The sequence below is a fragment of the Brassica napus genome, chromosome C9, assembly GCF_020379485.1.
Source record: "Brassica napus cultivar Da-Ae chromosome C9, Da-Ae, whole genome shotgun sequence".
NCBI classification, from domain to species: Eukaryota; Viridiplantae; Streptophyta; class Magnoliopsida; order Brassicales; family Brassicaceae; genus Brassica; species Brassica napus.
The window spans coordinates 41,391,787-41,409,794 of NC_063452.1; the positions used below are offsets into that span (position 1 = coordinate 41,391,787).

An 18,008-nucleotide genomic window follows, 5' to 3' on the forward strand; every position below is an offset into this window, starting at 1 on the left:
CTTCCCAATTTTGTTTAGTGTTCCATTCCTGCACTTAGGTATAAAATCATAAAATTTGTTAAAATGCTACATACATTAAAGTTTCTCTTATCACATGTATTTGTTTACATATACGTATATTGAAACACAATATGACATAATCCTGTAACTTTTTTTGAAGGGAAAATTTTTGTGATAAAGCAACAATTTCACGTATTGAATAATGTTCCTACACTTTTTCAGAAGTTATATTAAAGTAAAGAAAAGAGTTTCATATTATTGAGAGGAAAAAGCTAATCATATATAGTACAACATATTAATTTAAATCTTAAGAGGCAAGAAAATAAGAAAACATGACAACTTCTATAACAATAGTAAAACATGTAGTATTAAACAAGAGAAAAAAACAAAAATATCACTAAATCAAGTTTTTGTTCCCAAACTAGCACTCAAGGTCAAAAATCACAAAAATAGCACTTAATGTTTTATCAAAAGTCACAAACTTAGGGTTTAGAGTTAAAGGATGGGGTATAGGATTTAGGGTTTAGGGTTTAGGGTTTAGAGTTTAGGGTTTAAGATTTAGATTTTAGGGTTTAGGGTTTAGGGTTTAGGGTTTAGGGTTTAGGGTTTAGAGTTTAGGGTTTAGAGTTTAGGGTTTAGGGTTTATGGTTTAGGGTTTAGGGTTTAGAGTTTAGGGTTTAGGGTTTAGAGTTGAGAAATGAGGTTTTGGGGATAAGATTTCAAATTTTGAAAAATAAAAAAATTAAAATTTTCAAAGGATAAACTTAGAAATGTGCTATTTTGGTCATTTTAGTTTTTGAGTGTTATTTTTGTTATATAAACTTAGAAATGTGCTATTTTGGAGATTTGCCCATTAAACAATATCATATATCATAGTACTCCCTCTCAAGTTGGAGCGTGGAGGTCATAAACGCCTAACTTGCCAAGTAGATAAAAGATTGTTTTCTTCCAAGAGCTAATGAGAAGGTCAACAAACTGATAAGTTGTGCTGATAAGTTGTACTGACATGAGAACTAATGATGTTTCCGGTTGTGATTTCATCTTGAATGAAGTTACAATCCTTCACAGTGTGCTTTGTGAGTTCATGAAAAACATGATTTCTGATATATGCATAGCTAACTTGCTATCATAAATCATAGGAGTCTCGTACGTGACCAAGTGATTCGAGCAGCTCCTTTATCCATATAAGTTCTTGGTCGGCGAGTGTCATTGACCTATATTCGGCTTTTGCAGATAAAATAGAAACACAATATTTTGCCAACTGGATATCATAGGTAGATGAGAGTAGTATATACCTTGACTGGTTAAGTTAGATGGGCCACTTTAGGACGCGAGTTTGTGAATTGTTTCCATAAGCATATCAAAAGGATGAGCACCTGTGCGACCGCATTCTGGAATGACGTCAAAACGATAATTTTGTTGTAAAAGATGCGACTATGATTCCCAAGAATTATTTCAGAACTCCCAAGTCTTTCATGCAAAAACATGTATGAATGTAACTTTTGAATTTAGTAATAACCTCAGAATCATTACCAATGATTGCTAAGTCATCGACATAGATGAGTATGTAAAGAACCTTATCACCATTAACCCTAGTGAAATGAGAGTAGTCTTTCTGACAATGGACAAATCTATATATGAGTATAGAGTTTGATAAATTTGAAAACCAAAAATGAGGTGCCTAGCGCAAGTCGTATAAATACTTGTGTAGACTACATACAAGAGATGGATTCGAAGGTGTAAATCCCGGTGGAGGTTTTTAGATTTCATCTTTGAGGTCACTATGTAAGAATTCATTATGGATATCCATTTGTAGAAGTTCCCAGTTTTTTGGCATATGTAACTTTAAGAAGAATCCGAATAGTGTTCATATTAACAACCACAACAAAAGTTTCATTACAATCGACACCTTCTTCTTGATGATTTCCCATGACAACCAAATGTGCTTTTTTTTTTGTTGTTCAACAGTTCCATCGACATTGTATTTGATGCGATAAACCCATTTAGACGTAAGGGATCTTTTCTAGGAGGAAGTTGTTGGAACGACCATGCGTTATCCTCATTAAGTGCGATATATTTTTGTTCCCATGGCTCGTCGCCAAACTTTAAGTTTCACAACATCACAAAAATGAATAGGCTCGTCTCCATGAGTTATAGCTGCCATAAATGTTGTGTGCATATCTGAGAAGCCATATATAAAAACAAAATTAGTGATGGGATATAGAGATGTACCAGAAAAAACCAACATGGAGTTGGTGGATGCGAGAACATTGTTTATATCACGTTGAACGTAGTAAGTCATGTATGGCTTGAGCCGCGTAAATGAAATCTTTAGACGTACACCTCAACCAAGTTGTTCCACTTGTGGAACTATTGTTTGAATTTCTAGTGGCCTTTCATCTGGAGAGGATATGTCTTGCGAAGAGGATGGTGAAGAATATGGAGTAGGAGTTGATATTGGTGACTGACCAGAAGGCTGCACATTAGTGGTTTTAGTGCTCCCCATGTCGTTGTAAATTATGACTGGAGATGGAGCAGAATTGTCACTAAAGTCTTTGTACTATAAAGGAGAAGTGTCAGTCATTGAATTATTGGTTTAGGAACAAAGGGTTGACTTGTTGTAAATGGAAACAATGTTTCATTGAAAATTACATATCTGGAGACAAAGAAGTCGCTTGTTTCAAGATCAAAAACTCGCGAACCTTTTGGACCAACAAGATAACCAATAAAAATGTGCCTTCTGCTATGAGCTTTGAACTTATTTGTTTTGGCAGTTAGACGCTTAGGAAAACATAGACTGCCAAGAACCCATAGATGATTATACAATGGCGCAGAGATGTGTAGGACTTCATATGGAGATTTTTCATCAAGGAGCGTACTTGGTGTGCGGTTTATTTGCATCAGTGAGAATGCTTTCTCCCAAAAATTTGATTGGTAGATGTCTTTGAAAAAAAAGAGATATCGCAACATTGAGTATATGTCGATGCTTAAGGTCAGAGTGCATTCGTTTTGCTGTGGAATTCCAACACATGAGGGATGATGGGAGATTCAATTTCTAGAAAATGGTAACATAGACACATGAATTCAGTTCCATTGCCACTTCAAGCCGTTTGAACTTTCTTTCCAAATTGTCTTTCTAACATCGCACAAAAATTCTTTAGAACTTGTGCGACTTCACTCTTTGCGAGTAGAAGATGAGTTCACACTGCTCTAGAATGGTCAACACCTATTGAGAGAAAACAATGAGCCCCAAATGATGATTTTGTTTTGTATGGACCCCAAAGATCAAAATGTATTAGGGAGAAAAAATTGGTAGATTTATTAGAACTGCCATAAAACGAATCACGGGAGTGTTCAGACTGAATAAAAATGTTGCACAAATATTTAAATTCACAACTACTACTATCAAAATCCTTAAGTGTACATAAAACTGAAGATATTGCTTTCTTTCTCGGGTGTCCCAAAAGTTTATCCACAAGGATGTGTAGTTGTTAGTTGTAGTCTTGTATGCGCTGCCTAAAACTATCCCGCAAAAGTTATAAGCCACATTCTATTCATCACCTGCTCATATCGACATCGTCAAAGAACAGTCATGTATAATGCATAATTTGCCAGTGAAGATAGAAAAACAAACCAATTGTCGTAATAATCGTGCCAATGAAATCAAGGTGTAGGAGAGATCAAGCACATATAGAACGTGAGGATCCTATGACCACCAAGGGGAAGTGATCCTTCTTTTGTCGCATATGAGTGTTTGTCGTTTGGAAATACGATAATGTTATGAGGAGTTTCACATATGTTTGTTAACAGATCTGTGTTACCCATCATGTGGTGTGATGTTTCTTAATCAAAAATAAAATTGACATTCATATCCTTACCATAAAACTTTATGTTGGAATATTATGGTTTGAGTGGCACTAAAAAGTAATGTTATTTTAACTAGCATTATAAAAATGCCATTACTTTTTAATGCCACATCAGAAAAAACCCGGCTCCACCTAGGATATTGCTGACATGTTAAAGAACTCAGCCAAAAGTACAACGGCGGTATTGACAGCTAAGTTATGGTTACTTTGCGACTGATTTAAACAACACGGCTGACTTATAAGATATGTGCTGACTTACAACATAAATCAGCCTTAAGTTACGGCTGATTACTTACGGCTGATTACTTACGGCTGATTTACAGAAATGTGGCTGATTTATGAGATAACGGCTGACTTACGAACACAAGTTACGACTGATTTATACATCGACGGACTGATTTGTCGAAAATTTGAATGTGTTATAGATAAGACACGGCTGAGTTATGTTTCTCCGACTGATTTAGTGATCATTGGCTAGATGAGTTATTAAATTTACGGTTGGATTATGGGAGGTAGTTATAGTTGATTTACGTATAATCAGCCGTAATGAGCTCGATTAATAGTAAACTCAGCTTAATTACGGCTGAATTATTAGCAAAAGATTAATTACTACAATAACATTTATTTGACGGCTGATTTATTTGACGATATAACTGACTTAATATTTTCTAGCCTAATTACGAATGATTTATTAGTGAAAAATTAAGTACTGAAATAGTATTCACGTTGAGACTGATTTACATTTGTACTTGATGGTTGATTTATTTAGGCTCACTAATGTGTTCGTTTGGTGGCTGACTTACCGATTTTCCATGTCATCAGCTCCTATTGTCCATGTCATCATCTCTTATTTTCCATGTCATTATTAACATTGCAACAACCAAATTAGGGTTTATGTACAGACGCCGTGTCTTCTTCTTCTACTTCTTCTTCATCATCTACCATATTCATTATTATTATTTTCATTCATCTTTCTCCTAGATCTTATGGCTCCGGTAATTATTGTTTCCGGTAATTGTGTCAAGAAAAATAATTATTTATTCAACACCGACGGTAGAGGTGTGTAGAGTTCTGCATATAGATGAGGAAAATAATGGATTAGGGATTAGGGATTGCGAAGTCGGTACTCGATGATTAGGGATTGATAGAGCTACATGTTCTCGAATAAATCTTTGAAAACAATGGCGTACGATACTCCACTAGTTTACGTCTCCAATGCTTGACAATTGAAAGGTTTTCTAAGCCTAAAGAAAATCAAACATCTACGTCTCTGTGTAGAGATTACCTGAGAAAAAGGATAGCGAAATTAGTCGGAATCGCGGAGCGAGAGAGAAGAAGAAAAGGTTATTCAGTTATGGCTCAGAAGTAGAAGGCTCATAAGTAGAATTTAGATACAGTGGGGTTATGATGGTTTCAGCTTGGAGAAGAAACGCAACGAGAAAGACATTGATTGCTCTGGTAAAATGGAAGGAGAAGAATTGTAAGTAGGCAGAGAAGATGAAGTAGGCGAAGAAGACGAAGAATATGATGATTTTGAAAGCTAATTTGATATGTTCGACGACTCGGATGGTGCGTCATCTGAAATGATAACTTCATTTCATACGGTGCGTCTCCAACACATGACGAAGATTCACCGACTATCAAGGATTTTAGTGTTTTATATACTAAGGTATGAATTTTGTTTACAATACGGCTGAGTTATGATTACAATTCGAATGAATTATAGTTAAAATACGGCTGAGTTATTTAAACGATACAGATGAGTTATGTAAACGATACAGTTGAGTTATGGTTAAAATATAGTTGAGTTATGGTTACAATACGGCAGAGTTATGGTTACATTGCGGCTGAGTTATGATTAAAATGGTTGAGTTACAGAACAATCTTCCTGGATTTTTAGTTGTTCCATATGTAAATATATCAGAGGTATCATCACACCAACACCATTTTGGTGTTCCTCTCTCCACATTCCCACGTCCCCTTCTTAAGTTGTCTACCACGAAATCCAATTAATTTCAACAGGAGTTGAAACGAACAAAATCGAATTCCACTTACATGAATCGTAGGATGAGATTGGGTTAGATGAGAAAGACATTTTTTAAGATATTTTAGAACCCTAATCACAACTTCATAATAAGAAAAAGAAGAAGGTATCTTCAATCAATGATTCTGAACCAATAAAAAGAAACATAGACACGACGACGTTTAGTTTTTTTTTTAAAAGTATCATCATCTCGAGATTAGAAAGGTCTCGAGATTAGGGCAAATAAAGGGAGCCAAACTTTTCAAAGTATGGAAAGACGAAACTTCGCGATACGGCTGAATTCTGACAAAAAACGATATGACTGAGTTATATAAACGATACGGCTGAGTTATTGAAACGATGTGGTTGCGTTATTTAAACGATATGGCTTAGTTATGACAAATAAATGATACGACTGAGTTGTTTAAATGATACAGCTTTGTTATATAAACAGTACGGTTGAGTTATATAAACATAAACATAACATCTGATTACAAGGAAAATTGAGTTACATTCAAAAACCAAAATTATCATGCCAAACTCATTAAACATATCGATGAGATCAAGCCAAACTCTAGTTAGCTTCCAATCAGGCTTCTCGCAGCCAAGCTCCCATATCATCTTCAAGGTGTGCATTTGATTTCGAAATAATGTTCTAGACTCCAACTGTCAAATTATGTCTCGCATCCCACGTATATTTTCGCTACAAAAAAAACAAAAATATTAGTTTTGTTATTAAACTAAAATGGATACATAATTGTTGCTTAAAACAAGTATAAGAAACCATTGTTCCTTAAATGATCGGGAATGAAGCTGTAAGTCGGCCACTCATGAACCCAGCCTTCTAGAAGAATCTTTGGAATCGCTTGCGAGAGATCGTGTAAAAATATAAACAACATAACAATTGTTCTGTCAACATAGGCACCCACACCAAGGTTTAGAACGGGGAGGTTATCCCGATCTGCAGAACTTAGTATGGCATTGACATTGCTTTGTAACTTAGATGTCAAACCAGGGACAATCGACATGACATAGGCCTTTGGAGAGAGAATATGTAACTTTGACGAGGATTATGTTTTTCTAGAGAGTATGTGATGGGAGAGACAAGGTTTCTGAGAGGGGAAATATATAGAGAGATATAGAACGACGAAACCTCGCGAGATAAATTTAATAAAATTTAGTAAAATTTGCATGCCCGAATTTATGGTTTTGTTCCTTCCCAAAATAAGAAACTTCGCGATATAACTTATACTTAACGGCTGTGTTATAGGACCGTTACGGCTGAGATACTGTTCGGATAGGATTTAAAGTTTAGGGTTTAAGGTATAGGATATAGGGTTTAAGGTTCTTAAGGATGTCTACTTGGAAATATAAGAAAGTACACACATTCAAATGAAAGTACATCGTATATGGTTTACTTTATATGATTTGGGGTTCAAGATCAAGTTAAAGTCTTGTAAGTAATTATATAAGTAATTGTAAGAGAACATATATCTCAAGATCATTTTAGAGTCTCAACTTGGAAACTCAAGAAACTACACACATTCAGTCAATTTATATTCACTTGATGTTGATAAGAGGAGCTTCAATATATTTTTGTTAAGTACTTCAATTACAGTTTCCAATTTTAGGGTATGTTTGAGGCATGACTGAGTTATATAAACGATACGACTGAGTTATCTAAACGACACAAATGAATTATATAAATATTTTCCGATTTTAGGGTATGTTTGAGGTATGACTGAGTTGTATAAATGACACGGCTGAGATATATGAACTACACGGCTGAGCTGTATAACAATGCATAAATCAAATACAAAATAAACATAACATAACTCAAATACAAAATAACGTGAGGGATGTCTCCCGTATGGAAATTGTGATTAATGTCTTTATTTTCAAGATTAGAAGCCCTTTCAGCGTAAAGTCTTGGAGGGTAATCTCGTGCTTGATCTTCAAAAACATCCATCTGATCATAAAATACATATATAACATATCAATGATAAATCAAACGTAAAGCATACAATATACCAGCCACCAAAAAATACTCAGCCACAATTATATATATAAATCAGTCGCGATAGAAAACTAACTCAGCCACTACTGTAAATATAAATCAACAGCAATAGAAAACTAACTCAGCCACACCATAAATCAAACTCAATCACAAACTAGAAAAACAAAAAAGTAAAGCGTCGAAACATACCGGAGAAGACGACTTCAGACGATTGCAAAGAAGACGATTTTGGAAAAAACGCTTGCGGAGAAGGCGATTTCGGAGAAGACGCTTGCGGAGAAGAAAGTTTTGGAGAAGATGATTTCGAAAAAGATTTCGGAAAAGACACTTGCGGAGAAAGCAATTTCGAAGAAGACAATTGCGGAGAAGACGATTTCGGACGAAAACAACGATGTCTGCTCAAACGGCGGTGAGGGTTTAGTCGACGAATGAAGTTTTAAGTTAAACATCATTTGGTTATGTTCCCTATCTTTTGATCACAGTGTGACGTGGATTATAATTATTTGTGACGTAGATTTTTTAATGCTTTTAATGATTTTTTAATTATAAATAATTTCAGTTAGAAAAAACTTAGCAAGAGTGTTTATTTTAATCTACTAAGGGTTTACAAACATTTGAATAATTTTCAAAAGATGTATGATATTGTTGTCATATAACAACTTTTATGTGGTATTTGAGTAATAATCTCCAAATTATCCCGGAATCTAACTTTATCTTTAGAAAATACACACCTCGTGCTGATTTTACTGAAACAGTACAAAAGCGGCTAGCAAAAATGGATCATCGGCCTTAACCATTACCAAGAAGTCTAGAACCCACTTACAAGGGACTATTTTCACCTTGGTTACGAAATATATATTGATAACGTTTTGGATATTATGTTTTTGGAACTTCCTTTTTTTGCTTCTCTGTGTTTGATTTAAATGTTTTGAGTTACAATTATGATAATATAAGGGGTTCAATCATGCAAATATATGATGACATCCCCGTATGACATCGCTAAGACAAGAAAAGACAAGTTTTGCACAAAAAGTAAGAAATATTGAAACACAATTGGTCCAGAAAGTAAAACATGGGTAGGCACATATATGATTACATATATAAAAAGAAACTATTTAACTTACATATATGGATAAAAATAGCCAAGAAAATCTGAAAATATTTTCTTGATTCTGCTAGATGCCTATATGACCTATATATGTGCCCACTCATGTAAAAAGAAAAAAAAAAGAGAAGAAAAAAATCCTTGATCCACATCTGATGACACATTCACATGGAATCATCACATCAAACTATTTAATTCAAGAGAGATTAACAACAAAAAGACACATTACAAGTTGCTCTCTCTCTCTCTCTCTCCCCTACTCCATGTATAAAGTACTAATATTCTCCATCTCTACTCCTAGGCTCCTAGCTGCTCCTTTTCCATGGATTGATTCTTCACTTTCAATTTTCTGTTAAAATAAACAAACAATAATTAATACATGATCAAAAGTAACTGTAAAATTAAACAAAAAATGATATCTACAAGATACCGAAAGATTTCTTGCAATGAAGAACGGCTTCGTAAATGGAACTCTCTGAATCGCAAGACCTTCTCCAATAATAATCATCTGCAAAACTTATTCTTGGCGACGACGTTGTTTCATCAGAATAAACTCTGCTTCTGGACAACGTCCTTACACGGATCCTCGTGTCGCTTCCAATACCTCCAGGTGATCTAGCGGATCTACATCTCCTTAATCTTTTACACAGTGGGGTCAAAAAATCAAGATACTTGAACAAAACCCATTTCGACACTCTCAATTTTCTATAAGGAGACTTGTTTTTAATGTCACGCGTCTCGATCTTCTTCTCCTTTTTCGTATCCAACGGCGTATATTCTTCCTCGGTAGCTGCTGACGTGGCTTTTGATATATAAGGCACGACGTAGCCGTCGCGGATAAGCTCGTCGGCGTGAACTAAAGAGTGATCTTGGTCGGAGAAAGAGACAAAGTTATCGAACTTAAAGCTACTTTCATGGGCTTTGTTGATGAAGAATCTTCTTGAAGGAGGCAATCTTGGATCCATCTCGATGAAGGAGGAAGAAGAAGAGTCTTCGTAGGTTTGATGATAATCATCAATGGAAACTTCTAAAGAAGGAAAGTTAACTAACCAACTGTAAGAGAAGCTGTCTACGGGAACTAGTGCCATTGAAGCTTCTTGTTGATTTTCTTCCATGGCTCTTTTCTTATTTATTTTTTCGGGGATATGTACTCTTGAAAGTGTTCAGAGGTGTGAGGTTTGTGTTTCAGAAACAAATGTTTCAGTGAAGAACAATGTTCGGTGTGTATATATACATGAAATGACATACACACATATAGAAGCAAAGATATATTTTATTTTATTTTCTTATAACGGTAATATATTATATTATGTGGTTAGTTTGGTAAGAAACAATAGATATTAATAATTGGAAAAGAATAAGAAAAGAAAATATATATAAGAGTTTGTGAGCCCATATACTCGTTAGGTGCTGTTGTCTTCTCTCCTTTCCACTCTTTTATTTTATTTTTATTTAGTTTACTCTTTTCCATATACAAAAGTTATTTTAGTTATTTATTCCATTGTAGCATCGTATTTATCTTTTAATTAGGAATATCATTCAAAGCTTTTTTTAAGAATCACCAAAAGAACGATGCAGGTTGACGCATGTCTCATGGGATTATTGATTTGGAATACAAAAAGAAAGAAAGACATAAATTAGTTTTTTTTTGTTTTTGTTTTTGTAACTTAACATAAATTAGTTATATTAGGTTTTTTATGAGAGTATATGGACTGAAACTTAATTAAGACCAACTTTAATGAAACACCAAAACACTAAATTTTGATGTTTTTCTGAATATTATTTCACTGATGTAATACTATTTATTACACCAAATATCAAAATGTATTTTTATAAAATATTTATTAATATAGTTAAATTAGTTTTAAAAATTAGATTAAATTTATAATTAAAACTAAATATATTGTATTGTTTTGTGTTTTCATTTTATTTTCAGAAAAATAAAATAAAAATTATTTTATATACTTTATATCTTATTTTAATAACATATATTTTAATTTTTAACTAATATTTTTATAAAATATAAAATGTAAAAAAATATTAAAAACATAAACTTACAAAAATTTAACAGGATATAACTTAAATATGATTATTATCAATTAAATAACTAAAATATTAAATTAACAATATAATATTATTTTGGTATGAAATTTGGTGTTGTGGTTGAATAAACAAAATGACACTAAAATATCAATTTTGGCGTTATGATTTGGGTTACCCTAATTCTCCAAAACAGACATTACTTATATGATTAGTCTGGGTAGAAACCTAAAACAAGACCCTATATCATTATTACTCTGCTGACTGGAATGCTCTTAAGATAATCATTGTAGGGTAGAAACCAAAAATGTTCGCTATTTCATAAAATCTAAATAAGCTAACACAAATTCGGACAAAAAGCCACATGTTCTTTGATTGTCTTTTCTCAGCGTTCATTTGGAAGAAGCTTAGCAATGGGATCCTTTAAAATTCTTACTCTGTTGACTGGAATGCTCTTAAGATAATCATTGTAGACAAGTCACTTGATGCAAAAGCACTATTTTGCATCAGATATGCAATGCAGTGTGCAATACATAATTTGTGGAGAGAGCATAATAGAAAAAGGCATGGTGAAGCGCCGACTATGCAACATGCAACCTTGGAGAAGATCATTGAGAAGAAAATTAGGAACAAATTCATCCTTGTAAGTGTGAGGGAAGCGAACAAACTGGGGGGTGGGGTGTCCTTGCGGTTTGGTTCGGAAGTAGGGAGTAGTTATTTTTGTTTCGGTTGGAGAGTTATAAAAATAAGATGCACTTGATGTAAAGCAGTTTTTTGGTGAATACAAATTTAACATGCATTCAAAAAAAAAAAAATTCTGACAAAATACTAAACTATTTATAATATAATTGTACACTACATATTGTAATTGTTCATGATAAATGTTGAAAGCAATCTAAATAAGGACTAATCCAACAATGCTTATACAAAACATTAACAACAACTAAGATTTTAAATCCATGTAAACAAGATGACACCATAGGAACAAAACAATAAACTCTACAAAGGCATTTGCAATCCCACAGATCGACATCAAACATCCATCTATGACTTCTCTAGCTGGGTTGGAGGAAGGACTTGTGGCTGAGTTGTTGGAGTAGGTTGAGTAAGAAGTTGCACTATCTGTTCAGGAATAGCAAGAACATTGGCTTGATTAGTAGCAATAGGTACATAAGCAGAAGAGACATGGATTTGTTGGTGCAAAATATTATGGAAGAGCTGATTGATGGCAGCCCTTGTTGCTGCCATGTCTTCCTTCATGCATGATATGTCTGTCTTGCCATCACCAACATCAGTCGTGATGCTTTCGAGGCATGTTTCCATACTAGATAACCGCATTTCCATATCGAAGTTGCGGATAAAAGACGGTGTAACTTTTGCCAGATGGAGGATTCTTCTTGTATAAGGCGCTACATGCCCTTTTTGGCATGAGTTGTCTATGAAAGCAAAGTCAAAACAATCAAAACAAAACACATTAAAATAGTCTGAACAGAACACAATTAGAACACATAAACACATTTTAAATACGACATATTTAAATAATCAAAGCCTAACTCCAACTAAAATAGAACACATCAAAACAAATTCTAAAGAATTCGTACACAAAGCAAAACATAACACATCAAACAAATTCTAAACTCGTACACTAATCAAAACATAACACATCATTTTCTAATAATCAAAGCCTAATTCTAAGAAAAACATGCACATTAACAACTTCCATCTACAAAACTTCAACACTAGGCAAAAAATAACATGATTGTAATAATAAGAACATAACATTCAAATAGAATGTTTTTAACAGGACGCGTGAAGGAGCTGATGTTGCGCTTGGATTCTTCAGTGATCCCTCAGAGTTAGAAATCTGTGTGGCTTTCATCTCAGCTTGAGTGACGAGTTCTTCAGCTCAGTACTCCAAAAATGTACCATCTTTGTGTGTGTGTGTGTGTGTCTTTCAGACAGCCAATGTATAATGGTGGTTCTTTAGCATCATTCTCAACCATCTGAAAAACAATTTTTAAAGAGCATTAGAGATTTGTTCATAAAAAAAATAGCATTAGAGAAAGCATATATTTAAAAGAAATAAAGACATTAAACGATACCATGTTTTATCAAATGCGTGCAAAGGACCAAGGTCTTGCATTATCCTTGTGAACCTCTTTATCTACAAGGTCAAAGTTGCGGCTCTTGGCAGCTTTCATGCTCTTCTTTCGTGCTGGTTTATTAACCAATGTTCCATGAGGTATGTCTAGTCTTCATCGCTAATGTACTTTGGTTTCTTGTTTTGCCTCTTCTCCTTGCTAATTCTTTCCCCAACTGATATCCTCATCTTCTTCTTCCAAAGACCAGAGACCAAGTCGTTGAACTGAAGTTTTCAATAATAATTTTGCTACAAGGAAAACAAAACATTTAGCAAATAAAAGGAAAACCTAATATCTATGAAAATGGTTTAAGTTGAAACACATACCACAAACGTTTGCCACCATACTTTCATCATTTCTTAGGGAACATACATTCAACTATTCCTTTATCCCATATAATAACATTTCCATGTTGCACGGATAAATTAGTGGATAGAAGGGTCAATAACAAACCAAAAAAGATAACAAAATAGCAACATTAACAATATTCAATGTAAAGCATAAGCAAAAAAACTATATATAACTATATGAAACAATTCGAATAACTATAAAATCAATATATATACATATATCTAACAATGTCTTGATAAGTGTAACATAAACAAAGTCAACAAAATATCTAATTTAATCTAATAGAAACGCAAGTACTGTCTAACTTACCATAGAGCTCCATTGACTTTATTTGGATGGAGATGTTGCTAGGATATCCTAGCAGGAACATTGGACATCACATTTTGAGTCATTTGTGAGTAGCTATTTGAACGAAGTGAGAAAACAGTCAGTCTCATAGCTCCTAATGGCATTGGTGGAGACATATATGATGTCTGTGTTACTCGTCTTGATTCATATTTGTTCACAAAAGAAGAAATATAAGCATTAGTCACAACCAAAACGAAAACCAACTCAGAAACAATAAAAAAAATTGTAGTCGTAATCCAACTTGAAACCCTAAAAATTGGCAAAATAAAAATCAATTGGAAAAATCAAAACCCTAAAAAATCGGCAAAACCAAAAAATAAATCAGAATTTAGTCCAACTTGAAAATCCAAAATCAAAACCCTAAACAAGCAAGGAACGAATCGACGAATAAGAATTGAAAATCGAAAACCAGAATTCTAAACATGCAAGGAATGAATTGAAGAAGAACGGTAAAAATCCAAAACAAAACATGCAAAAAAATCAAACAAGAAGGATCAAAAATCCATAACCAAACCCATAAAAATTATAGAAGAAGAATCGAGAAAGAGGGATTGAATCGAGGAAGAAGAAAAGAACAGACAAGTACATTAGAACGACAGACAGCGATACAATGAAGATATGAGGGGGCAAGTCTTAGGACGATATATGGCAAGACGAAGATCGGAGGTGGCGAGGCTTTCGGATTGGAGAGAAACTTGTTTTTTCTAAGTGTCGTAATGAGAATGAGGGGAGTTGATCAAAAGAAAGTGCTAAAATTTAGCCTAAAAAGAATAATGTGGCTACATTGTGGCTCTACGATATTTTTTAGGGATAATTAACAACGAAACCAAATAAATTGGTGGCAAATCCAAATTATTAGGTGCAAACCAATTTAATTTTTGGTTTATTTTTAAATATCCACTACCCAGCCATTGAATAGTTGTGGCTAAGTTTCATTTAACCGCGAAACCAAAATTTAATCGAGCCAATTCTTTTTTTTTAACACAGCCACGAATTAGTAGTCACTAAACCGTTACTATTTAACCCTAAGTATTTGTCCCTAAACTCTAACCCCTAAACATTTAAACCATTGTATGGTTTATATCCTAAACACTTGAACCATTGTTTTATAACATAAACATTTTACAACACAATTTATAACATAATCATTTATGGAGACACATGTTGTTTATGCCACTACATATCGGAAACAGTCGCTTCGGGTTGGTATATGCGCTTTAGACAATCTGTAACCGGCATGTAAAACATTCTCTGTTTTGGTATTTTTTTTTACTTGTCACACGCATAATGGTAGCATTCTCTACCACAAAACCGACAGGTGAGCAAATTCAGATCTTCTCTTTTCCAAAATAGCATACAATTAGCCTCACAACCATCAATCTTATGTACTAGTAACCCAAGCGCCAGTGTCAGCTTCTTTGTTTCATAGTATGATGATGGAGCTTAATTAGACTGTAGAAGCATTTTTAAAGCTTCAGATAACTCATCAATACATGATTTTTCCAAATTATATTATGTCTTCACTTTCATCATGCACAATGTAAGATACAAATGAGAAATTCATTTTTCACACCAACGTAAAGCTGTTGAATTGTCATTTCAAATGCTTGAAAGCACTATCATGAAGTGACTCTTCATTGATGGTCTCTTCTATAGGTTCAGAGATGTGGTGCTATGTCTTCTCCCATGTAATCATATGCTTCAGAACCATGATGGTAACCATAATATTCAACATTCCTAGTACTATCCTCCCACATTTTCGTCAGCCGACAATTCCTTTGCCCCAGAACTCTCACCAACATCATAAAATTTTTCTCCATGACTCGTCTATATATAGTAATTTCTCTAAATCTAGACGAGAAAATATGTCTTGAAACGATTTTTGCATCCATGTTTTTCACATTTTTGCATCACGCATAGACACAATAAAGTATTACTCTTTCGATAAGATGTTTCATTTGAAGAAAATAGAATAAAAGTGTTACTACCTTGATATAAACATTTGAAATACAATTATTTTCTGGATCAACTCTCTGATCCATCCACTCTCTCGACTGAAAATATAACGACATAATCCTTGTTCAAAAGAAAAACATCATCTGCTTACAATTTTTTTGTTATATCCTCAAATGAAAAATATTTTGTCGAGAAGTTTAATTATATAGTTGATACCATCTCCAATCTATCCACGTATAAACGTGGTTATTTTTGAAATTTATCCCTCATTATATATTCTCCGACATAGACAGAAAAATGACGTTGAAAATTAGTCATTGTTTCGCCTTAACCGCGGTATATAGTTTTTGATGATTCGACGAGACAACACATTGCCACTGATATGTTGGTGGAAAATTTGAAAACTATAACCACCTAAATGACATGGAAAAACCATGACTTAAATATTAAGACATCTCTAATCCATAACACTGAAAACTACACTATTTTAATGTATTTTTAACACTAAAAAATATTTTTCTCCAACCATAACACCAAAACTCTATTTTATTATTATATAATTAAACTAAATTTTTTATTATTATTTAATATATAAAATAAATTAATTTTGTTATGTAATTATATTGCACAAAAATATATCACATGTAATTATTTTTAAATAAATATTTACAATTTTAACATATCTATTCTATTAAAACAGTAACATGACCTATTGATATAGGTGTGGTCCAACTATTTTAATATAATTATTAAAATCTCTTATTAATCATTTAAGATAAATATTATACAAAGAAAAACATATATATGACTAAAAACACAAATATAAAAATTAAATTTCAACAAAAATGTAAAACAAAAACTATATTCGTCCTTTTAAGGGCGGCTCAAAATCTAGTAACAATATTAAAATTATTAATTAAAATAAACTATTTCAATATATGTAATATATTGATTTTATTTATTCATTTAACTATTTTATATGTATTTATTTTGCCTCTAATAATTATTAAACTAATATTTATTAATAAAAGTAAAATGAATAGTATTTTGTATTGTGAATAGTAGTGTATAAACAGTGTTTAGTGTTGTGAATAGTAACACGCCAAATTTTTGTTTCAAAATCACGTAATGGTATTTTGTTATTACCTAATGAATCATTATCTATTTTTATTTTATAGAAAATGATATATGAAATAGTAAGAGAAGTCTGTATATATATTTCGACTAAATCAAAAATGGGGGATTTGCCAAAAATGATTCAAAACTAGATTTTGAATACAAAAGTGTATCCCAAATTCAATCAAATGCAAAAGTAACTCAAAAGCCTAGTGAATTTACAACAGCCCCCTTATGAACAAATAAAAAACATGTATTCAATTTTACCATTATAACCTTCCGTTGGAGAAGACTTCTTTGTAAGTCTTCTCTAAGATGACTTCTTTGTAAGTCTTCTCGTTCAGTAGATCTTAAAAATAATTTTATAAAAAATATTTTGATGGGTAAAAAATTGAAATCATGTAATAATAAAAATTTCTCAATGATGTAAATTTAGTTCATCTGAAATTGAATTATTTTCAACATAGATGAGTGAATGTATATTGGCTCATGAGTCATTGGTTTAGGGTTTGGTAACATATGTTATAGTTTTGTATGCATCTTTATGGTTAGATTCTGAAATCTTACCTTCATTTTTTTCTTTTTCAAATTGACACATATATGTTTAGTAACTATCTAATAACTTGATTTAAACACTTTCTAAGTTTTTTTTTAAGTTTAAGAAAATGTTTTTTTCATAGTTAATTGATTTTAGGGTCTGGAAGATTCACAGAAGACTTAAAAAGAAGTTTTCAGACACATCCCGCCTAAATTTTAGTAGAATTTATGGTTCCCGCCTAAATTTTGGAATAATTTAGGTTTCCCGCCTAAATCAAAGTCTTCCATAAGTCTTCCAAGAGTCTTCCATAGTCTTCCAGGAGTCTTCCATAAGTCTTCCAAAGAAAGTCTTCTCATGGAATATATCTTAAAAATAATTTAAAATTTTTATAAAAATTATTTTCATGGTTTAAAATTTGAAATCATGTAATAATAAATATTTTTCAACGATGTAAATTTAGTTTATATGAAATTGAATTATTTTCAACATAGATGAGTGAGTGTAGAT

The 18,008-nt window shown here is 32.8% G+C and overlaps 1 protein-coding gene across 1 annotated transcript; it reads right to left on the reverse strand.

Moving 5' to 3' along the window:
- Positions 1-8,925: 8,925 nt before the first annotated feature.
- On the reverse strand, positions 8,926-10,269 carry LOC106417593 (probable membrane-associated kinase regulator 6). Its single transcript, XM_013858375.3, has 2 exons — positions 9,442-10,269; positions 8,926-9,360 (listed from the first exon to the last, which is right to left on the reverse strand). The coding sequence occupies exons 1-2, from the start codon at positions 10,124-10,126 to the stop codon at positions 9,353-9,355; spliced, it is 693 nt and encodes a 230-aa protein (XP_013713829.1). The 5' UTR covers positions 10,127-10,269; the 3' UTR covers positions 8,926-9,352.
- Positions 10,270-18,008: the final 7,739 nt, after the last annotated feature.

Excerpts from the sequence above, each read along its gene's own strand:
- LOC106417593 (XM_013858375.3), bottom strand. The coding sequence starts at position 10,126 with ATGGAAGAAAATCAACAAGAAGCTTCAATGGCACTAGTTCCCGTAGAC.